The 25,215-nt window shown below is 37.1% G+C and overlaps 1 protein-coding gene across 4 annotated transcripts in view; it reads right to left on the bottom strand.

Moving 5' to 3' along the window:
• The window catches only part of GPHN (gephyrin), a 447,008-nt gene that overhangs the window by 338,233 nt on the left and 83,560 nt on the right, over positions 1 to 25,215 (bottom strand). For all 4 annotated transcript variants that reach the window (XM_053673316.1, XM_053673315.1, XM_053673317.1 and 1 more), the window contains exon 2: positions 20,740 to 20,818. In XM_053673316.1, coding sequence (XP_053529291.1) covers positions 20,740 to 20,818 — 79 coding nt within the window. The remainder of the gene's footprint in view (positions 1 to 20,739; positions 20,819 to 25,215) is intronic.

Here is a 25,215-nt window from a genome sequence, read left to right as displayed (position 1 = left end):
AAAGCACTGATACACGGTACAACATAGTATACTTTGAAAATAGTATGTTCAATGAAAAAAGCCAGTCACAGAAGAACATATTTTGAGTGACTTAATTTGTGAAAAATATCCAAACAACTATACAGACAAAATGAATAGATTAATGGTTGCTTAGGAAAGTGAAGATGGGAGAAAATGGGGAGTGGCTACTAATGATTCAGGGCTTTGTTCTGAGGTGATGAAACTATTCTAAAATCCATAGTGGTACTGTTGTACAACTCTGTGAACACACTAAAAACCACCGAGGTGTACACTTTAAATGGGTGAATTTATAGTATGTGATTTACATCTTAGTTAAAAATAAAACTTTAAAATTTTCAAAAAGATCACTATGAAACACCCCCTGCTTCCCTCAAAGAAGTTAAAATACACTCACAAAGAATTAGAAGAAACAGCAAACATAACGTGAGCAAATTTCAATCTCAGTAACATCCAGGTCAAATCTAAAACACTGTGTTCAGGTCCTGGCCAGGTGGCTCAGCTGGTTGGAGAGTTGTCCCGTGCATCAAACAGTTATGGATTCGATCTCCAGACAGGGCACATAACTGGGCTACAGGTTCTATCCCCAGTTGGGATATGTATAGGAGGCAACCAACTGACATTCCTCTTTCACATCTGTATTTCTCTCCCTTTCTCTCTCCCTAAAATCAATAAACATATCCTCAGGTGAGGATTTAAAAAAATTAAAAAAATAAAGTACTGGATTCAGTTCTTGCTATTACCACTTCAAGGGAAACACTAACAAACTACAGCTTATTCTAGTGGCTTTCTCAAATTTAATTAATCTGAAATCACTGATTTCAATAAATGAAAAAACTAAATTTAAAAGTTATAAATAATGTATGTAATACATGACCTAATTTTACCTTTTTAAAAAAATACAATATACTTTAGCAGGATAGAAAACTGAGCTTTGAATAGTTTATTTTTAGTAATATCTGAAATTTCCCACGCCACAGTCCTTTACAGGTATCCTGAGAGCAGAGTACCCTGAATTTGATTTTATTACATAGTTACAAAAATTATTACAAGAAACATGTGTACTTTATTCACCATTATTTTCCATATTAAATGACACACAGCAGGTACTCAAATATACACTACTTGTTTTTTCCTAAATTCATGGCTTACTGATAGAGTAAGAGTGAATGTTTGCAAATAAGTATTTTAAAGTATACTAATTGCATTTCATTTATTTATATTAAAAAAAAAGTCAAGACTTAATATTATGTTGCTTCCAATCTAAGTACACCGTAAGAATTTACACTCAGTGCCAGGTGCCTGAGTGAAATGCTGACCAGAATATAAGCGTCACTTCACCCCAAATCCTCTGTAACTCATAGGTTTTTCCAGTTTGATCATGCTCTTAGTGATTTATAAAAAAGAAAGGGAAATAAGATAGAACTTTAAAGAGAAAAAAGAAAAATATCATCTGAACTTTTTTAACTATTGCCTCTTAAGAAGTTAATTTAGGACTGAATAACTCAGACTATTTATTTTCTCTACTGAAATTATGCTATAAAGGTTTTCTCAAAGTGAGCTGTTTAGAAAATATACTTTGAAAATGCTTTCAGAGATCTTCCTTGATTTCATTAAGAAAATAGGGAATCCTTTCTTACTTATATCTGTTCTCAGTAGTCTGAGTATTAAGTGCTTATAAATAAAAACCATGGAGATTAAGGAGGTCATCATTTCCTTTTGCTCCTGGAGTTAGGTCTCTCATTATCGCACATTTACAAAGATGCTGAGGCCGCAGAGGGAACCCGTGTTGATCAAAGTTTAAATATAGCCATCAGATCACCTGAGAGTAAATTTTTGTAACAGAACACAAACAAAGGCTGAATGTTAGAATCAGAACTATGTAAACAGTGAGAGAAAGGCAGGTATTGCCAATGCGTGTTCACTATGCACTGGAGCTGTTCTCTCATTCCCTCTGTTACCCAAACATTCATTTAGTCACTAAATCACATATTCATTCCTTCATTCATCTATTTTAGGAATATTTCTGGTGGGCCTACTAGGTATTAAAATACTGTGGTGAGTGGTAGTGATACAACATGAAAAAGGAACAGTCTCTCCCCAAAGGAGGTTATATTCCAATGAGAAATACAGACTGCACACAGACAGTGATAATGTAATATAGGTAAAAGCTATAACAGATGCTGAACAAAAACATAGGAGGAGCACATGGGAGATCATAGAGGACTCCAGGAGGAAAAAAACCCAAGCTAAATCAGCCTTCCCTCCTAAATGAAATACCCTAAATTTTAAAATTAGGCTTCTTTCTAAACTTAATTTGCATTTATCTTGGAGGGCAAAAAAAAAAATCAAGGTAATTTTCATTTACTACACTGTTTAGGTAGCAGTAGAAAAACGGAGCAAGAAGGGCTGACTTCCTTGAAACTGTTGCCCAATAGTCTAATATTAGAAAAAATTTCCATAATATTTGCTGGTGGGTAGAGGTAATTTAATTCTCCATAATCTCTCAAAAATAGTAATTTAGAATTTTTAAACTCTAAAAAAATCCTTTAAAAAATGGTGTCCCTACTTTTTCCTGTTGTCATTTTCTTCCTAATTTTGGCTGAGTCACAAGCAGGTGCTTGAATGGAAGGACAGATAAAGTGCTTCTCAGATAAGACCAAATTCAAGGAGTTCATCATCACCAAGCCCTTATTATATGAAATGTTAAAGGGACTTACCTAAGAAAAAGAAGATAAAAAAGATGAACAGTGAAAGGACAGCAAACTCACAGTTATTAAGAACCACACCTAAAACAAAAGCAAACTAAGAGGATAGCTAGATCAGGAGCAGAACCATAGAAATGAAGATCTCATGGAGGGTTAGCAACAGGGGAGTGGGAGGAGGGGAAGGGGGGGAGAAGGTACAGAAAATAAGTAGCATAGACAGTAGATAGAAAATAGATAGGGGGGAGGGTAAGAATAGTAGGGGAAATACAGAATCTAAAGAATTTGAGACACATGTTCATGAACTAAAGGGGGAAATGGTGGGGGAGGGGTATGCAGGGTGGAGGGGAAGGGAGGGGGGAATAGAGCAAATGTAATGGCATAATCAATAAAAAAAAAATTTAAAAAAATTAAAAAAAATAAAAAGATGCACACACACACACACACACATTAAAATAAAACTGGACTTCTGCCAAGATGGAGGTTTAAGGTGGATGTGCCTGCCTCCTCACACAACCAAGTTGAGGGACAACTAAATATTAGCATCAGAAAACACAACCAGAACACGGAAAACTGAACTTTTCGGAAGTCCGCTAACAACAAATTCTTCGGCCCGACCGGTAAGGGGCGAAACCGGCGTCGGGTGAGGAGTTACAAAGGAGTCAACCCGGGCGCGGAATCCAGACGCGGGAATCCAGTCGCACGGGTTCCAAACCCAGGATTGGACCTAGTGAGCAACTACGGAGGAGTCAGTGGGGAGGCGGTGGCAGCGAGTTGACTGAGATTGCCTGGTTGCACGCGGGTGAGGGAGTGAGCGCTTGGACCGGGGCAGCAGCGCCACTGCCATTTCCCCGCTCTGACCACGCCCCCACATACAGCGTCACAACCCAGCGACCTGGGAATCCAAGGCGCCGCTCCTCCCACTTAAAGGGCCAGAACAGACCAAAAATGTCGCAGGAAGACCTCAAAGCCCCACAGATAAATCTAAGTGACGAAGAAATAGCAAATCTCTCAGACGCACAGTTTAAAACACTGGTCATCAGCTTCCTCACAGATCTGGTGGACTATAGCCACAAATTAGAGAAACATATGAAGGCTAAATTAAGGGAAATGAATGGAATTCCACAGGAAAACCATAGAGATGAAAAAAAAACTGGGACTCAAATCAATGGAGTAGACCAGAAGGAAGAAGAAAAAAATCATCAAACAAAAAGGAATGAAGAAATAAGAATTCAGAAAAATGAGGAGAAGCTTAGGAACCTCCAGGACATCTATAAACGCTCCAATATCCGAATTATAGGGGTACCAGAAGGGGGAAAGACACAACCACCAGTGGAAAAACTATTTGAACAAATAATAAAAGAAAATTTCCCCAATCTGGCAAAGGAAATAGACTTCCAAGAAATCCAAGAAGCTCAGAGAGTACCAAAAAAGTTGGACTCAAGAAGAAACACACCAAGGCATATCATAATTACATTAGCCAAAATTAAAATGAAGGAAAGAATCCTGGAAGCAGCAAGAGGTAAGGGGACAATCACCTACAAAGGAGTCCCCATCAGGCTGTCAGCAGATTTCTCAAAAGAGACCTTACAGGCAAGAAGGGGCTGGAAAGAAATATTCCAAATCATGAAATCTAAAGACCTACAACCAAGATTGCTCTACCCAGCAAAACTTTCATTTAGAACGGAAGGACAGATAAGGTGCTTCTCAGATAAGACCAAATTCAAGGAGTTCATCATCACCAAGCCCTTACTATATGAAATGTTAAAGGGACTTATCTAAGAAAAAGAAGTTAAAGAAACAGGAACAGTGAAAGGACAACAAACTCACAGTTATTAACAACCACACCTAAAACGAAAGCAAACTAAAAGGACAGCTAGATCAGGAGTGGAAACATAGAAATGAAGATCTCAAGGAGGGTTAGCAACAGGGGAGTGGGAGGAGGAGACGGGGGGAGAAGGTACAGAAAACAAGTAGCATAGACAGTAGATAGAAAATAGATGGGGGGGGGCAAGAATAGTATGGGAAATATAGAACCTAAAGGACTTGAGACACATGGACATAAACTAAAGGGGGGGTAATGGTGGGGTTGGGGGGGCAGGGTGGAGGGGAATGAAGGGGGGAATAGAACAACTGTAACAGCATAATTAATTTTAAAAAAATAAATAAATTTATTAAAAAAATAATAAAATAAAATAAAATAAAACTGACTGTATAAAAAAAAAAAAAAAGCTCATTAGGGAAGCATACTTAGCAAACTTCTTTACCTGCCTGTTTGATTGTTTTCCTAACCCACCGCCAGCAAACCTCTGCTAAACCACCCAGTCAGGAGTTCACACAGAGGACTGAACTGGGGCTTTTCTTTGTGCAGGTATTAAATCTCACTTTCAGTCTTTGTAGTCTCACCCCTCGGACACCAATATAAAAACAAAACCAAAGGGAACAAAGATTCTGTTTCCACCTAACAAAAATTGAGGAAAAAAATATATATGGTGAGAGAACAATTAATCAAAAACCACACACCTATAGGCCATACAGAAAAAAAACTATTTTTAAACATTTGAATATCTATTTTATTTTTCTATTTTAGGAATATTTCTGGTCGCCAGTACTTAGAGTTAGTCATCATGTTTTTAATAAACTTAGTAACACAAATTGAAACTAAATATAAAGTCATTATGCTGTACATCTTAAACTTATACAGTGCTGTATGCCAATTATATCTTGATAAAACTGAAAAAAAAATAAAAAATTAAAAAACCAATATAAGTGATACCAAAACCAAGAAAGCCAAAGCTGAGGTGTTAAATGGATAGAGCACAAGTCGGGCTGTCAGGTGACCCATTCATCACTTTAGCTAAATAACAACTTAGTTGAACTTTAGTTTATACATCTCTAAGTTGACAGGATTAAACTAATCAAATATGACTCCCATGTAGGAAACAAATTTTCACAAGTATTCCAGTTGACAGACCCTAAGATGTCCCCAACAATTCTCATATCCTGGTATTCACACTCTTTGTGTAATCCTTGAGTGTGGCTGGAACCTTGAGTGTGGCTGGAATCCTTGAGTGTGGCTGGAACCTGTGACTGGTTTCTAACCAAAAGGTTACTCCCATGATTAGGTGACATATGGTAATGATGAGAGCTGTGGATGGAAACTAGCCAACACCCAGCAAAAACAGGGTATTTAGTCATACAATCACAAGAACTCTGCAAACTTAAATTTGTTTGGAGCAATTCCTCCCCAATCAAGCCTCCAGATAAAAATGCAACCTAGGGAACTTCAGTTCAAGATGGCACATAGGTACACATAGTACTCACCTTCTTCTACAACCACGTCAAAACTACAGAACAACAATCATGCAGAACCACTGGAAATATAGCTGAATGGAAGTCCTACATCTAGGGAATTAAAGAAGAAGCCACATTGAGACTGGTGAGAGAGGCAGAGATGTGAATTGGGCTGGTCCCATACCACTTGTGGCAATAAAAATCAGGAAGGGTATCTCGGTTGTGGTGGCCTACCCTGAAGTTCAGGGGTCCCAGCCCCACACCAGGACCCACAGCCCAGGCTTCCAGTGCCAGGAAGAGAAGTTTGCATAACTTCTGACTGTAAAAACCAGTGGGGATTGAGGTTGAGAGAGACAGAACTTCTGGCAATTTCATCTAAAGGGCCCATACAGAGACTTGGACTCATTCCCTCTCAGTTCCAAAGCTGGGGAAGTAGCTCAAAAGACACCAGGGACATATGCAGAAAAAACTGAATTGTCCAGCCCTGGCTGGTGTAGCTCAGTGGATTGAGTGCGGGCCTGTGAACCACACGATTGCGGTTCGATTCCCAGTCAGGGCACATGCCTGGGTTGCAGGCCAGTTCCCAGCAGGGGACTCATGAAAGGCAACCATACATGGACATTTCTCTCCTTCTCTCCTTCCCTTCCTCTCTAAAAATAAATAAATAAAATCTTAAAAAAAAAAACTGAATTGTCCAGCATCAGGGCTAGAAGTGGAGGTACGGCTTTATGCTAAATAGATGCTACGGCAGAGGCCACTATACCTTAGATGAGCCCTCCCCGCAAAAAGCTGGCAAACGGATAGCCATACCTTAGTCTCCATTGTCCTGGTGCACACTGTCTGTCCTGTCCTTGTCATTCCCTGAGACTCTCCCCCACCCAACTGCTTCAACTGGCTTTTCCATGCTAATGGCCTGTCTTGGCTCATGTTTCAGATTTTCTTAAAATCTCTCAAATAAGCAGCATCTGGTCTCCACATGCCCCATACCTTTCACCAACTGGCCTCAGACCCCGTACTAGCGGCAGATGGCCTTGGTTCAGAGTGTGGCCTTGAATGGGCACTTCCAATCCCAGTACAAGTAGCAGCCATCTGCAGATCACTTTCTAGTTCATGCTGGCTAGCTCCAACAGAACACAGGAGGTGGCTCACCTTGGCCTCCACTTCCTGACAGATGCCAGAGTCAATCAATACACCCAGTAGACAGCTACAGGCCATGCCAAAGCATCACCACCCAATGCCCTCCACAAGTGACACATTCAAAAGGTGGACTCAGTGGTCACCAGAGTCCTACTGATGTAATTCCTGCTCTCTGGGATAGGCCCCTGCACAACTGATCCTCCACAGTGGTTGAAGGTTAGTGGGCAGTGGTCACAGACAGTCCTTGCACCCAATTAGCTGGGAGATAAATACCTCCCACTGATGTGGCAATAGCGATCAAGGCTCAACTACAAGAGGAGGGTGTACACAGCCCTCTGTGTATGGGGGGCAGGGCACACCTCACGTGCCAAGTGTGGGTAATCAAGCAGGCTGTGCCACTAATGTAGAACATCTACTACATTAGGCCACTCTATCAAGCCTGGGAGATGTAGCAGCTCTACCTGTTACATAGAAATAAACACGGAGAGGCTGCCAAAATAAAGAGACAAAGAAAACCATGTCCCAGATGAAAAAACAAAATGAACTCCAGAAAAAGAATGAAACTAAATGGAGACAAGCAATCTACTAGATGCAGCATTCAAAACACTGATTATAAGGATGCTCAAAGAACGTAGTGAGAACCTCAACAGTATAAAAAAGGACCATTCAGAAATGAAGGATATACTTATTGAAAGGAAGGATAATTAAGAGGAAATCCAGTAGAGTAGAAGTAGTAGTAGAAGAATCAAATCAGCCATTAGAAATATAAGGAAGCAAAAAACAGCCAATCAGAACAGCAAAAAGAATTCAAAAATTAAAAAAAATAAGGATAGTGTAAGGACCCTTTGGGACAACTTCAATTATTCTAACAACACATCATGGTGGTGTGAAAGGAGAAGACAGACACCAAGGAACTGAAAACACATGTAAAGAAACAATGACAGAAAACTTCCCTAACTTGGTGAAGGCAATGAATATATAAATACAGAAAGTTTAGAGTCCCAAACAAGCTGAAACCAAAGAGGCCCACACCAAAACACATAATTAAAATGCAAAAGGTTAAGACAAAGAGAGAATCTTAAAAGCATAAATAGAAAAGCAGTTGGTTACCTCCAACAGCACTTCCATAAGACTGTCAGCTGATTTCTTACCAGAAACTTTGCAGGCCAGAAGGGATGCAAGAAATATTCAAAGTGATGAAAAGCAAGAAACTACAACCAAGATTACTCTACCCATCAAAGCTATCATTTAGAATTGAAATACAAAGAGCTTCCCAGACAAGAAAAAGCTAAAGGAGTTCATCATTACCAAGCTGGTATGAGATGAAAAGTGAGTCTTCTTTAAAAAGGAAAAAAAAATAGCATATAATCTCACCTATAAGTGGAAATTAATCAACAAAACTAACAAGCAAGCAAATATAACCAGAGACACTGAAATAAAGAACAAAGTGACAGTAACCAGAGGGGAGAGGGGATACGAGAAGGGAGAGGATAACAAGGGAAGAAATGAGGAGGGTCATTAAAAACTTGTGTAAATGACCCATAAACAAAGCCAAAGGGGGATGTGATTGAGGGTGGGAAGTAGGGGTTGGTGGGGCGGGGGAGAATGGTGGGGGGAAAATGGAGACAACAGTACTTAAACAATAAAATAAAATATGAACTATAAAATGGCAATAAACAATATCTATCAACAATTGAATCTAAAATAAACAAAGAGCCTAACAGAAACAGATTAATAGATACAGAGAACTAGTTTCCAGATAGCAGGTGGGTTGTGGGGATGTGTGAAAAATGTGAAAAGATTAAGTACAAATTAGTTGGTACAGAATTCTCATGGTGATGTAAAGTACAGTGTAGGGAGTATAGTCAACAGTATTCTAATAGCTCTATATGGGGCCCAGTGGGTGCAAGATTTACCAGGATGATCACTTAGTAAATTATGTGGAGTCTAATTACTGGAGTATACACCTGAAACTAATACAATGATATGTATCAACTATAATTGAAAGATAAAAACATGATTTAAAAAAATGCAGCCAAGCCTATACCTAGATTACAATCATGGGTGACTATGAACAGAGAGGATCCAATTACATCATGCTCAAAATCCTGACTCATGGGAACTGTAAGATAAAAAATGTTTGTTGCTTTTAGATGGTAGATTTGTGGTGATTCGTTATAGACAATAGAATCATTCATTTGTTAACTCTGAGCATCAGTGTCAGATGTATCAGTGAGTTCTGGAGTAATGAAATAAACGGATATCAAAATTTTGTTTTTAATTTTAACCTCCTAGATTCTTATTCATCTCCAGCTAAACAGAGCTGCTAAACTGCATAACATACTCATGAACTTCCCATTTTCCTCTTAATCTCTCTCTTTCTCTCTCTCTCTTTTTCTTTTCCTAACAAAAAACCTCATTTCAGGGATCACCTCTCCTTGGAATACTTCCTCAGTGTTCCCATTAAACTTTTACATACCTCTAAATGAGACTCTTTGAATCCATTTTCCTTTTTGATTTATAGTGGTGAGGTTATTCTTTTCAGGAAAGAAAGATGGGAAACAGACATTACCTGTTTTTATTCCACCTGCTGTCTAGCCAGTTAAAATTAGTAATGAATTCATGAATCATTTCACAAGTATGTGTATGTCTTATAATAATCAATAAATAATATCAGCAATGGGAAACTGTTATCAATTAACTGAATTATGTCATCTTTAAAATGATTACAGATATTGTTATCAATACCTCTCTAATTGAGATGCCATTCTTAGGCAAGTAAAAATGCTCTATATTAAAGTAATAACACTTCTTGACAATGTATTAGTACTTCTTTAAGTTAACAACTGAGAAGCAAGTATATCACATATCTCTTGGTTTTATCAGTCTTTTTTTCTGGGACTACCTACCCCCTCATTTAATTAGGATATCCTGCCATTCTGGAAACAGGCATTTATACTACCACTAGCCACATTTTTTAAAGTATATTTTATTGACTACACTATTACAGTTATCCCATTTGTTCTCCCCTTTATTCCCCTCAGGCCTGCACCACCCCTCCAACCAGCATTCCTTTGCCCCCTTAGTTCATGCCCATGGGTCATACATATAAGTTCTCTGGCTTCTCTATTTGCTATACTATTTTTAACCTCCCTCTGTCTATTTTGTACCTACCATTTATGCTTCTTAATCCCTGTACCTTTTCTACCACTCTCCCCCAGCCCCGTCCCTGCTGATATTCCACCATCTGATCTCCATTTCTATGATTCTGTGCCTATTTTAGTTGTCTCAGTTTGTTTTCAGGTTCAGTTGTTGAAAGTTGTGAGTTTGTTGTCATTTTACTGTTCATATATTTGATCTTCTTTTTATTAGATAGGTCCCTTTAACATTTCATATAGTAAGGGTTTGGTGATGATGAACTCCTTTAACTTGACCTTATTGGGGAAGCACATTATCTGCCCTTCCATTCTAAATGATAGCTTTGCTGGATACAGTAATCTTGGATATAGGTCCTTGCCTTTCATGACTTCGAATACTTCTTTCCAGCCCCTTCTTGCCTGCAAAGTTTCTTTTGAGAAATTAGCTGATAGTCTTATGGGTACTCCTTTGTAGGTAACTCTCCTTTCCTCTTGCTCCTTTTAAGATTCTCTCCATATCTTTAATCTTGGGTAACTTAATGATGATGTGCCTTGGTGTGTTCCTCCTTGGGTCCAATTTCTTTGGGACTCTCTGGGCTTCCTGGACTTTCTGGAAGTCTATTTCCTTCACCAGATTGGGAAGATTTCCTTCATTGCTTGTTTATATAAGTTTTCAATTTCTTGGTCCTGGTCTTTTCCTTCTGGTACCCCTAGGATTTGGAATTGGAACATTTAAAGTTGTCCCATAGGTTTCTAAGCCTCTCCTCATTTTTTTGAATTCTTGTTTCTTCATTCTGTTCTGATTGAATGTTTACTTGTTTCTTCTGCTCCAAATTGTTGATTTGAGTCCTGATTTCCTTCCTGTCGCTGTCATTCCCTGTACATTTTCCTTTATTTTACTTTGGATAGTCTTCACTTCTGTATTTTGTGATCAAACTCAACCATTTCTCTGAGCACCCTGATTACCAGTGTTTTGAACTCGGCATCTGATAGGTTGACTCTCTCTTCGTTGCTTAGTTATGTTTTTGGAGCTTTAATATGTTTTTTTCATTTGGGCCATATATTTTTTTTGTGTGTCTCAGCCTGTTACATTCTAAGGCGCAGAGCCTTAGGTATTCTCCAGGGAAGGGAAACCTAGGTTACTGTGTTGTGGTGCTGTGTGTGGGGGAAGGTCCAAAAGGAAATAGTTCCACTTGCTTGGTTCTCGACTGGCTTTCAGTAACTTCCCTGGATTCCCACAAGCAAATTAGGCCATTCTGGTTCTGAATCCTGTGTGGGTGGGCTTGTGTATGCTCTAGGATCCTGTAAGTCTCTCTAATGAACTCTCGTGTGAGGCTGGGAGTTTCTCCCCCTGGGGCAATTCCCACGGATTTTTAACAGTCAGAGGATTGAGGCTTTATTTCCTTGTGCCGGAATCCTGAGTTACACAGTCTATCTTGCTCCCCAGTTGTTCCTCCCAGCTTATCGGCATGCAAATGTGGGACCACTCCATCCACTGGCTGCCACCTTGCCCACTCAGTTCTCCAGCTGCTGTCTTGCCTTTTGTACTTTCTGCCCTGGCTGCCCAACTCTGCCCCTCCTACCAGTCTAAAAAAATGTTTCTCCTTTAACTCCTTGGTTGTCAGACTTCCATACAGTTTGATTTTCTGGCAGTTCTGGTTGGTTTTTGTTTTTAAATTTGTTGTTGTCCTTCTTTTTGTTGTGTGAGGAGGCAAACTGTATCTACCTATGCCTCCATCTAGGCCAGAATTCCTATGTCTAGTCAATTAATATAGCCTATACCTCCAGCCACAAGGTTTGGCTATAGTGTGAGCACATGACCAGATTAACAAAATTAGAACTCCTACGGGGCATTTTATGTTCATGGAAAAAGCCTCACTACAAAGAGAGACTAAAGCTAACAAGGACAAGAGAAGATAACAGCAGTTGCACAAACTCCCTAATTCTATTCTTTGACGTTCCTACATGCATCCTTGTTTCTAAAGCTCTTTCTTGTTTGTGTGAGAGGTACTCCTTATTACATAAGTCAATTAAGTTTCATTTTGCTGTTGGAGTTACTTTGACTTAGGTATCTGTACTCTGAAAATGCACAAATCAACTAATTAAAATAACACACCATTTATTTCACTAAAACTTTCAAGTACCAGATTTGACATCTATATGCTTCAAGTGGACAACTCAGATTCTGTCCATCTTCAATCATGTTCCTTGATTATGGGAACAATTTCTGTTAAACATAATTGCTGAAGAACTTCAGATAAGCTGATACTAGTGCTTTTCAAATAAAAAAAATCCTAAAGTGAATGAATCCTCAAAAGAATTATACATACATTTTCAGGAATGTACAGAATGATGAAAATGAGGAAAGTCTTCTAAAAGCAAAGTAAAATTTCGTCTTTGTATTTTCAGTTCTTACAATAGAACATAGTACAATAACACCACAGCACCAGCCTAGATTAAGCTGAATTGTCCCAATATACACTTTATAGACAAATAAATACGTAAGCTGAAAAGTAATGTTTAAAATTATAAAAACGCAGAGATATTATTATAAACAAGGCAGCACTGGTAGTTGTCTTAGTTTTAGCAGTACTATTGGCAGCAGAGCAAAATGAGTGATAAGTAAATTTTAAAATGCTGCCATTAGAAAAATGCAATTCCTCATCAAATAAAATTAATTTCCAGAGTAAAGAAGATAACAACATAAAAATGTTTTCTAGCTTGTGTAATAAATATTAAAGGTCTCAAAGATACTCTAACTTGGAAAAATGGACAATTAAAAAATTAACTAAATTTGGCTCTGGCCAAGATGTAGGCGTAGGTAGAAACACTTTGCTTTCTTGCACAAGCAAAAGAAAGATAACAACAAATTTAAAAACAATGAACAACCAGAAATGCCAGAATCAAACTGTGTGGAACCCTGACAACAAGGAGTTAGAGAAACATTCAGCCAGATCAGTAGGAGGGATGGAGACAGGAGACAGGCAGCCGAGTAGAGAGGATGGACCACGCAAGGTGGTGGACCATGCAGGTGAGACAGGATGGCTGAACAGGAAACTCAAGCCAGCTGTAAAGACTCAAAGCCAGCTGTAAAATACAGCGGGTGTTGCCATGGCAGGAGAAACTCCCAGTCTCACGGGAGAGTTTGTTCGAAACAGGGGCTAGAGCAGAGCAAGTGAGCGGCATTGTTTCCTCTCTGACCCCTCCCCCACAGACAGTGCCACGGCACAGCAAAGAGGGTTGTCCTGACCTAGCAAATACCTAAGGCTCTACCCCCTTACAGGTGCACCCAAAGAAATATGGCTCAAATGAAAGAACAGACCAAAACTCCAGAAAAAGAGCTAAGTGACAAGGAAATAGACAACTTACCTGATGCAGAGTTCAAAACATTGATAATCATGATGCTCACAGAACTGATTGAGCCCGGTTGCAAAATGAAGGAATAAATGAATGCTACCCAAAGTGAAATAAAGTAAAATATACAGGGAACCAACAGTGAAGGGAAGGAAACCTAGACTCAAATCAGCAATTTGGAGCAAAAGGACAAAATAAACATTTCACCAGGACAGAATGAAGAAACAAGAATTCAAAAAAATGAGAGGCTAGAAAACCTATGGGACAACTTTAAATGTTCCAATTCCAAATCCTAGGGGTACCAGAAGGAGAAGACCAGGACCAAGAAATTGAAAACTTATATAAACAAACAATGAAGGAAATCTTCCCAATCTGGTGAAGGAAATAGACTTCCAGAAAGTCCAGGAAGCCCAGAGAGTCCCAAAGAAATTGGACCCAAGGAGGAACACACCAAGGCACATCATCATTAAGTTACCCAAGATTAAAGATATGGAGAGAATCTTAAAAGGAGCAAGAGGAAAGGAGAGTTACCTACAAAGGAGTACCCATAAGACTATCAGCTAATTTCTCAAAAGAAACTTTGCAGGCAAGAAGGGGCTGGAAAGAAGTATTCGAAGTCATGAAAGGCAAGGACCTATATCCAAGATTACTGTATCCAGCAAAGCTATCATTTAGAATGGAAGGGCAGATAATGTGCTTCCCCAATAAGGTCAAGTTAAAGGAGTTCATCATCACCAAGCCCTTATAACAGTAATATGACAAGGAACACAACTATCAACAACTGAACCTAAAAACACAAAATAAAAAACTAAGCACACAACTAGAAAACGAACAGAACCAGAGAAATCAAGATCACATGGAGGGTTCTTGGTTGGGGGGGAGAATGGGAGGGAAGGTACAGGGAATAAGAAGCATAATTGGTAGGCACAAAGTAGATGGGGGAAGTTAAGATTGGTATAGGGAAGAGAGAAGTCAAAGAACTTAGATGTACAACCCATGGACATGAACAAAGGGGTTGGGAGGATGCTAGATGCCTGGGGAGTCCCGGGTACAGGGGTGATAAAGGGGAGAAAAAAATTGAGAAAACCATAATAGCACAATCAATAAAATGTACTTAAGAAAAGAACAAAACAAAAAATAAATAAAAAATTAACAAAATCCATCTACCTTAAAATTCAATATGAGAATATACAGTTCTATGGAAAATAACCACTTCAAAACCACTGTTTATCCTCTGCTGACTGGCATTTTTAAGAAATCCAATTCACCATAGCAACCTGTCTTAACACCAGCTATATTTAGATATGATTGCTTTCCAGATGACAATCCTGCCTTCCTTCATATTTAATGCCATGATCCAAGGAACCAAAATATCATTCAATCAGATTGTAGTGTGAAGACAAGTATACTAAAGCAGATTAGGCTGTGTTTCAGAACAATGAAAAGAAGAGTTTCCACCAAAGATGGTAAAATTTGTCAAGTACTTAAAGGTAAATAAGATTTTGATGTCTAATAAATTTACAATCATATACAAGTATTTTATGCAATTTTATCTTTGTTCTTAAAGATGAAATGCTGTTATCAAGCACCAATGATCTACAATACACATTTAAACTAGCAGGTTTAGTGTTGTTGTTTTTTAAATCGCTATCCTGCATTTCCAATCTGGTATATTCTAATTAGAAGTTGTTTTTTTTTTAACCCAAAAGAAATTGTTTAGATGAGGTACAAGATCAGTAGTAATACAAAGGAAATAATACAATACAAAATAAGGATGATAAATTGATTAAAATGTTGTTGTCACAAAATTACTATGTACCTATTTGTACTTTAGAATCTCTATAATGACAGTGAAAAGACTTTCTGTTGTACTAAATAAGTACCTTAGTTTTATACAGTTTATGTCACAATATACCAAAGTATCACAGTAATGAAACATAGATAGTACCTTGTCTTTTTTTTTACTAAGTAGATGAGTTGTATCAAAATCATTATTAAAGACAAGATGTGAAGAAGTTCAATTAAAGATACCAACAGCATATTACCTTAGTCTCATAAGAATGGCTATTATCAACCCCCTCCCAAACCCAAATGAACATATAAACAAAAAGTAACAAATACTGGTAAAGTGGAGAAATCAGAACACTTGTGCATTTTTGGTGGGAATATAAAATGGTATAACTGTTGGAAAAACAGTATGGCAGCTCTTCAAACAAATAAAAGCAGAATTACCATATACAGCAATTCTATTTCTGAGTATACAACCAAAGAAGTGAAAGCAGGATCTCTTGAGGAGATATAAACACATACATGTCCACAGCAGCATTATCCACAATAGCCAATATGTAGAAGCAACCTGGAATCCCCTGATGGATGAATAAATAAAGAAAAGATGGTATCTTTTTTTCTTTCTCCTTCTTCTTAAAGAAGACCTTTATCATTTCTTATAATATCGCTTTGGTTGTTATAAATTCCTTTACTTTTTCATGTGTGGGAAACTCTTTATCTGTCCTTCAATTCTAAATGATAGCACTGCTGGGTAATCTTGGTTATAGGTCCTTGCTTTCCATCATTTTAAATGTTTCATGCCAATTCCTTCTGGCCTGCAAAGTTTCCGGTAAGAAATCAGCTGACAGTGTTATGGAAGCTCTCTTGTAGGTAATAACTGCTTTTCTCTTTCTGCCTTTAAGATTGTCTTTACTTTTGCATTTTAATTATGATGTGTCTTGGTATAGGCCTCTTTGGGTTCATCTTGTTTGGGACTCTCTAAGTTTCCTGGACTTGTATGTCTATTTCCTTTAACAATTTAGAGAAGTTTGCTCTTTTTTTTTTTTTCCTGCAGAGATTTTCAATTCCTTGCCCTCTCTCTTCTCATTTTGGCACCCCAATGATGCAAATGTTGGAAAACCTGAAGTTGTCCCAAAGGCTCCTTATACTATCCTCATGTTGGGAACCACCCCACCTAGTTTCAAAAGCTGTAATCCCCATGTCTAAGGCTGAATAAAAAGACCTTGGGACTGTAAGCCACTAAGGAGACAAAGCCTATCTCCCTGGCAGGGGCACCGCCTCTGTCCCCTTTACCTCACCCTGCTTGACCCCCAGTGGATGACCAGTTAGCAAATGATGGGTAAGATTCCTCAAGGGAGGGACAACCTAAGACAGGCATAATCATGAAGGGGCCCTCAGGGAAGGACTTGGGGGTCTATAGAAAAAGAGGGCAATGGACCCCTGCCTCTTGGCTTGACATGGCCTGATTCCTCATTCTGTCTGTAAGAAGTCTCCTAATCTCTTGGCTGCCTTATTTCCCCTACCCAACTTAAACCTGAAACAATGCCTTAAGCCTGAAACAATGCCAGAGGTGGGTGTGGCCCTGTGCTGGAAAAATTTGAAAATAGAATAAAAAAGAATGTAAATTAGAATGATCTAGGTGGGTTCCCTAGAAGGGATCAGGCCTAAGAAAGAACGCATAAAATCCTATGAAACCTACTTTGCTAATACTCTCAATTTAAATGATAAGGGTCCAAGCATGAAATGAGTTTGTTTCCCCAAAGTTTTATGGCTCTTTAGCTGTCTGACCCTGATTCAAAATAAGCTCTTGTAGTTCTCTGAATTTTATCTATTGTTCGATCCTTACTGCCTGGCAAAGATTAATGACCTTTACATATACGCCCTGTATTCCTATTCAAATTAAACCCAATAAAAGCCCATTGAGGAACAGGCTCCTGGCCCTTCTCCTTTGAGAGATTGGCCACCTTTCCTCCCCAGGCAGCTCATGTCTTGGTAAACTTACTCTCAACCATGGTGGCTGGGGGACCCTACAGGCGGAGCTCCCCCACATCCTCATTTTTTTATTCTTTTTTCTTTTTGCTGTTCTGATTAGGTGTTTCGGTTTCCTTATCTTCCAAATTGCTGGTTTAATCCTCTGCTTCATCCACACCACTGTTGATCCCCTGTAATGTATTCCCCATTTCAGTTAGTTATTCTTCATTTCTGACTCTTTCTTTTTTTATGGTTTCCATGTCCTTTATTATGCTGTTGGAGTTCTTACCTAGTTATTTGAGCATCCTTATAACTATTGTTTTGAATTCTGTATCTGGTAGTTTGCCTGTCTCTATCTCATTAGTTTTTTTTTCTGGAGATTTCTGTTGTTTGTTTATTTGGGACCTATTTGTCTCATTTTGACTCCTTCTCCGTGGTTGTTTCTATGTATAAGGTAGAGCTACTACATTGCCCAGATTGGTAGACTTGGCCTTATGCAGTAGGTGTTCTGTAGGGGCACAGTGGCACAGCCTCCCCAGTCACCTGAACTGGATGCTTCAGGTATAACCCCTGTATGGGCTGTGTGCACCCTTCTATTGTAGTTGAAGCTTGATTCCTGTTGGCATGTAATTGGAAGGGATTGATCCTGTCAGGTTGTTTGGCTGTAAGCACTGTCCATAACCACAATGGAGGATCTGCTGTGCAGGAACCAACTGTACAAAGGAGACTTGCTTCAGTGGTGCTTTAGTGACCTTTGAGTCCATTCCTTGAGTATTCCACTCATGGAGGTGGTTGGGTCGTAATCCAGCATAGTCTAAAAATGTCAACTGGGTTTACTGGATCTGGGGCCTTCTGGGAGGTACAGACCAAGGTCATCTAGCACTTGTACCCTGACAGAAAACACCAAGTATAAGCTAGAGAGCAATCTGAAAATAGCTGCCACTTGTGCAGGGCTTGGAGGTACCTGGGAGAGGTCAACCTGCCAACTGAGGCTTGCTGGGCTAGTACCAGGTGTAGGTCCACAGATATTGCTTGTTTGAGAGATTTTAGGAAAATTAGAAGCATGAACCAAAAGAAAGCTGTTTATATAAAAAAGCCACTATAAAAGGCTTTTGTGAGCCCACAAGTTAGGTGGAGCAGAGAATCACGAGCACGGGGAATCAGTGTTAGCCAGGTTGATGGAGATTCAAATATGGTACCCACTGGCCTGCTCTGTTGGGGGAGGGCTTATCAAAGGTACAATGGCCTGTGCTATCACTTCTGTCCAGCAGAAAGCTGCCCCCCCAGCTCTAACTGTGATGTCAGATAATTCAGTTCCTCCCTGTATATCTTGGTGCCTTTCAAGCTGCCTCCCCAGTGCTGAAGCTCAGAGCAAGTGAGTCCAGGTAAGTCTGTGCTCAACCCTTTAAGAGAAATACATGGAACTCCAGACACCTAAATTAAAATACTATCTGGCTACTTCATAACAGAAAATTCTAAATTATTTTGCCCCTCCAAATGCAGTAGTAATCTGAGACAAATTTTTCTTAGAATACTAAGATTAAATTTAGAGTTTAGTTATAGGTTGCATGATAAATATTATTCTACATTCTGGAAAGAAGTACCAAATTCTCTCAAAACACTACAACACATTACTATAACCCACTATTGAAGCATAATTCTTCGCAGTTTCTATGTCACTTAAGTCCACATAAGTACACTAGTTTTCACAATGGCTGCAGTAAACAGATCTATAACCCTACTGTGCCAGAATTACACCTTACAAATAATACAATAATGAAATTATGTAATTTACTCCTTAAAAATGGGTAAAATCTTTCTAAAAAATTATAAAGTTTCCTCCCATATCCATAAAAAATAGAACTATTCGTACAAATAAGTATTATTCAATATTCATTTAGAAAAAATATTTACATTCACACATCTTAATTAAATATTTATAGGACTGAAAGGACAACTTTTAATCTTCATTGGAATTAAAAGCATGGAAAAAGAATATTGGCAATTCTTTTGATGAAGAAAAGAGAGAGGTTAAGAAAAAAGCTGAGAGAGTTGGTTTTGGAAAGTCATACCTGAAATAATTACACTAAAATATTGAATATTCAATTGTTTTCAACAGTCTGTCTTGTGACTAAATTTTTTAATGAGTGAAAGATCATTATGGAATCTATAACCTTCAGGTTCAACACATTTTTTAAAAGATTTTATTTATTTACCTTTAGAGGGGAAGGGAAAGAGAGGGAGAGAAATACCAATGTATGGTTCCCTTTCATATATCCCCTGCTGGGAACCAGCCTGCAGCCCAGGCATGTGCCCTGACTGGGAATTGAACTGTGGTTATTTGGTTCAAAGGCCCATGCTTAATCCACTGAGCTACACCAGCCAGGGCACATTTTTTGGTTTTTTTCCTTACAACATTCTCAATAAATTATAAGAGTTGTGGGATTATAGACTACATGTGATGTGGAAGGCTGATTTTCTGTTAAAATATATTTTACTTGCATGCATTATACAACATTAAAGAAAGCACCTGCCAGCACTCAATTTTCTTTTCTTTGCTGCCCAAGGCTTAACTAGTCCTGATTTTTTTTTTTTTAAAGTTGTTCTTCCTGGGAAGGTATTATCATGTAGAAGATAGTGCACATGGTTTCCAGTAAATATACAACTGCAAAAAAATAAATAATTCACAAAATAGAAAGTGACATTATATCAAAGTACATACATGTTGATAAAGAATGGGTTGACAATAAGCAAAAAGATTAAAAATTGAAACATAAAATTCTTCAAAAACCTTGTGCTGTATACAGCTTTCTAATGTAAAACATTAGAAATATATTTGATCTACTCAAATATATTATTCAAATTATTATTTTATATTTGTAATTGTCTTATAGAAATTATTATAAATAATTCAAAAAAATACTTAAAATTGATGTGAGTAAATTCAATCTCACCTTCCCAAGCAAAGAAACTACTAATCATCTTCTCTGCTTAGTATCTACTATCCTACTGGAAAGATATCAGCAGCCATGAGCCATATCCCTTGAAAGTCAATCATTAATCTAACACTGTCCCTTCCTCTAATATCTCTTACATTTCTAAAAAGTAACTTTATCTCTGTTTAAACCATTCTATGTGCTTCACTATGTGTAACAAAAATAGAATAAAAAAAGAAATAATGTAAATTAGAATGATCCTGGTGGATGAAATTAAAAGCCAAAAAATATTAGAAAAGAATTGCTTAACCTTAAGTCAATTCGCAGTTACAACTCTTTTGAGAAAAGTCACACCAACCATAGACTTTTAAATAATAATATTAACAGGCAAATACTCACAAAGAAGGATCTTGTACAAGATCTTTGAGATTTATCCCACTGCGATCTTCTGCAAGATTCCTGAAGCAACTATCACTCACTAGACAAGAAAGGGGAAAAGAAGAAAAATTATTTTTTGTTTATGTTTCATTTAAATCACTGCTGATGAAAAGAAAGTTTGAAATTAAAATTGGCTCTCAAAATACACTTTTCCAAACAGCAATCTTGACCAATATCTGGGCCCAGTACATTTAGCAACAATATTAATATTCAATAACAAACCAATAATCTAAAAACAAACTTTATATAAATATAATAGATAAAAGAGTAATGTGTCGATCTAAATTTTTTTACTTTTACAAAGCTAATTTACCAGCACACAGCAGCATGTCACTACTTCCACAACACCTAGAAAAAAAGATAAATTATCTCCCCAAATTATATTTTTAAATATACTGGAAAACAATGGAAGCAAAATGGATAAACTAAGAGAAAAGTGACATCTAATCTTAGGTAAACTAAGTCTCCTGATTGCTTTCATGTCTCAGAGATTTGCCATTTAGACACAAACTAAGAATCAGAAAGAGTGACACTACCACTCCTTCCAGAAATTGGAATCTAATGGAACCCCCCAGACCAAATAGCTTTCCCAAGAGATCTACTGGGGACTGAGACTGTACAAGTAGACCGAGAAAGAAGGAGAGGCTGAGTTAGAGGAAAAAGTAATGTTTTCTGGAGTGTTATTAAGAATAGAAGTCAAAAACACACTATACAACAGGTGGTGCCTACCACTTTTAGTATAGAATTTCAACAAATCTTCCATCAAGACATTTGTTCTCATTCAAAAAACACCCTACACCATTTACTCATAGAGGGGGATGAGTAAATGGAGGCAAAACTCAAAAAGTGGAGTAAAATCTCCCACAGTTTCACAGTTCATTAAATACAAAGTCATACTGGAGAGAAATACCTGCAACCCAACAGGTCTTGCCCTTAAGACATTTAACCAGAGGCAGACTAGGTATATCTAAAGCTGTAATTCAAATCACCCAGCTCAATCCATAGTGGAATAGAGGGGATTAGCACTTCATCATTTTTTTCTAATATAGGAGAAAAATAACATTTACATGAATCTGTGATACTATAATAAACAGTCTTTGGTATACCATAATAACTACGAAGCATAGGAAGGGACACAAAATGTGAGCAATAACCAAGAGAACAAATAACATCTATTAGCTGACCCATATATGACACAGATTTAGAAGACAAATACTGTAAGACTTTAACAAAAGTCAAACATGGTATGGAAACATGTTTGACGTAGAAGAAAACAAAATTTCAACAGATAATTTAAATCTACTGAAAATAATATGATCTCACTTTTGTTCATTAGTGGAACCTAATGAACAAAACAAACAACCGAGCAAAATATAACCAGAGACAGTGAAATAAAGAACAAATTGGCAGTAACCAGAGAGGAGTGGGGAGAGGAATAATGGGGGAAAATAGGGGAAGGGCTATCAAGGAACATGTATAAAAGACACCTGGACAAAGCCAAAGGGCGTAGGTTTGACAATGGGGCAGGGGGAGTGGGGCAAAAATGGAAACAACTATACTTGAACAACAACAAAAAAGAATTAGTCACTTTAGAACTAAAAAATACAATATGTAAAACAGAAATCAGTGGCTGGGTTTTATAGCTGACTCAACACAGCCAAACACAGGTTAATGAACTTGAATAGACAAGCAGATACCCAAGTAGAGCAAAGAGAGAAAAAAACAAATGAAAAGAACAAAATGTAAGAGACATGTGGGAATCAAAAAGCCCAATGTAACTGCAGTTGAGGAGAGAATGAGGATAAACTAATAGTTACAAGTGAAAAAAAAACCAAGAATATAGAATATACCAAAACTGATACATTAACTCACTAAGAAAATATAGACAACCCAACACTGAAAAACATGAAAGAAAAATCATATCCAGCAGTGAAATGGCTGAAAATTAAATATAATAAGAAAATATATACAGCAAGGGAAGAAAAAGAACACATTAACATAAAAAGAAAAGCAAATTTACAGCTGAGTATTCAACATAAGCTATGGAGTCCAGAAGACAATAGAATAACATGTTTCAGATGCTGGCGGAGGAGGGCAGAATCTGAGAACCTAAATCTATAACTCAATAAAATATCAATTCTAAAATTAATGCAAAATAAAACTTTATATAATATTTTACATTTGTTAGCATAAATATTGAATGATCATGTTCTATTTCAAGTTAACACACACATACACACACACACACACACACTCTACATAAAAAGCAAGAAGACCAGAACACTTGCCTGGTTTTTTTATCTGGATATTATATTACCTTTTTCAACGAGAGTCCCTCAAAATTATAAGCTTTAAGCTCTCAAATCTGCACTTGCTCCTGATGTAAATGATTAATACACACAAACAAAGATGTATTAAAAATATCTGAAATTGAAAAAAAGTTTGGATTGCTTATTATTCCCAAGAATATACCCCCTCCTTTTTGCAATGAGTGGAATAATTTTGATAAATATATAATTTTTATTTCATATTTAACAACACTGATCTCAACCTGTTGATTTTAAGCAAATTTTCTGCTTTTCATAATTTTAACACAAATGCTTTTAATTATACCATTTCCTGAGTAGGGCCAAATATAAATAAAATGTTGCCACACTTCAAGAAAAATTAGTTTCCAGATGAGCTGAACTAAAATTGAAAGTGTAATACATTATATCATAAAATTTGTTCTCATAAAGTTTCTAGCCCGATTTAGCAAATATGAATGCTTAGTTATGAACTTCAAGAGCCTGAAAGTTTGAGAGGCTTAATTAAAGTCGAATATATCTTTACTCCTTTAAGGGCTTGTCAATCAGCTACCTGTGAAATGAGTTTTGCTAAAAACTGGTACTTTTCAAACATTCATGCTCTATCCATATTTTAAGTTAAAAACAAAGGAAAAAGTCTAAAGTTCTTTTAAACTAAAACCTGAAACTTTGGCTGCCCAATAAAATACATTTGTTTTTAATTAAGATTATTTTCACTAATACCACAAATATTGTTTCCAAATTATAAATAAGATATGGTACATTTTAATTAGCAAATGAGCATACTTTTTCATGTGTAAAACACATAAATCCATCTTGGTCATATTTTACCCCCAGCATATTGCCAACTAAAGAAATTACTATGCTCTCTGTTCCACTGATTAATAAATACTCTTCAACATGTCACTACAAAAAACAGATAAAACAGAAGAAATTAAAATAGAAACAGGTAGTCAAAGTTTATGGCACTAATATGAAAACTATAAACTTGCATATCAATCTGGGTTCTATTCATGTAATAACTTTGAGGGGAACAGAGAAAAATTAATTACAAATGTTTGTAAAATGCACTTCATCAGCAGAGTTCTTATTCAACATATGCATTTTTTCCTGTAAATGTTCATTTTCTAGATCTATAATCAAGATGTGCTAAGCATTTCATATCAATATCTCAATCTTCACAATCATCCAGTAATATACCTACTATTTGCATACCCCTTTTCCAGATAAGAAACCAAAGCAAGGAGAGACTGAGCATCCTACTAGAAATCATATATCTAATAAATAGCAGTACTGGGAAAATCCAGAGCCTGTAACTCTAGAGCCTGCACTCTTAACCACTATGCAATACTGACCATAGTTCTCATAGATTTCTCATCTATTCTGGAGTCTCATGCAGAATATATGAAAAACTTTCCACAATTGTAAAATAAGTAAAATTATCCTATTATAAGTAATTATGAGGTAATAAGTACCATCCAAAGTATTATTAAAAATTAAAGTTTTAAAAGCTAAATCAAAAATTAGGGATCTTCTAGTTAAGTGGCTAGTTAACTGTACTTCATATCTCATGGGTTCTATGGTGGTATCTCGGATCAATGACATCCTTTTTCTCTTTCAGCTAAAGAGTTCTATCATTGTTTTATATATTATACTGCTTGAAAAACTACACGTAAAGAAATTTTTGCCACAGAAAATTTTATAGAGGCTGAAACACACACATACATGCATACACAGATACCTTAAAACAATATTAGTTGTCCTCTCCATTATTTTATAGAAGAGAAGCACTATTTTCCTGTGATCAATAAAAGTCAGCATTCTAACTCAGTATAAACTTAGAAATTTGTAAAATGGACCCTTAGCAAGGTTATTAACTTACTGTAAGTACCATTTTTGTGTATGTTAATCTTTCTGGTCAATAATCAAGTTGACATTTATTATGTGCTAAGCACTTCACATACCTATACTTACTTGTATAAAGTATAATACAGTATTATATAGAAGTCCTATTATTTGAATGATTCCATCTGGTTATTAGCAACTCTGTTACAAAAGACCTGGGTATCTATTTCTTACTTTTAGGATAACATCTATATTCTACCTTGCTATGGTCAGGAAGGATATACCT

Source organism: Artibeus jamaicensis, unplaced genomic scaffold (assembly GCF_021234435.1).
Source record: "Artibeus jamaicensis isolate MK-2021 breed Jamaican fruit bat unplaced genomic scaffold, CSHL_Jam_final contig_851, whole genome shotgun sequence".
In the NCBI taxonomy this organism is placed as follows: Eukaryota; Metazoa; Chordata; class Mammalia; order Chiroptera; family Phyllostomidae; genus Artibeus; species Artibeus jamaicensis.
Note: the sequence above shows the minus strand (reverse complement) of the source record. Positions and strands in the feature narration are given on the sequence as shown.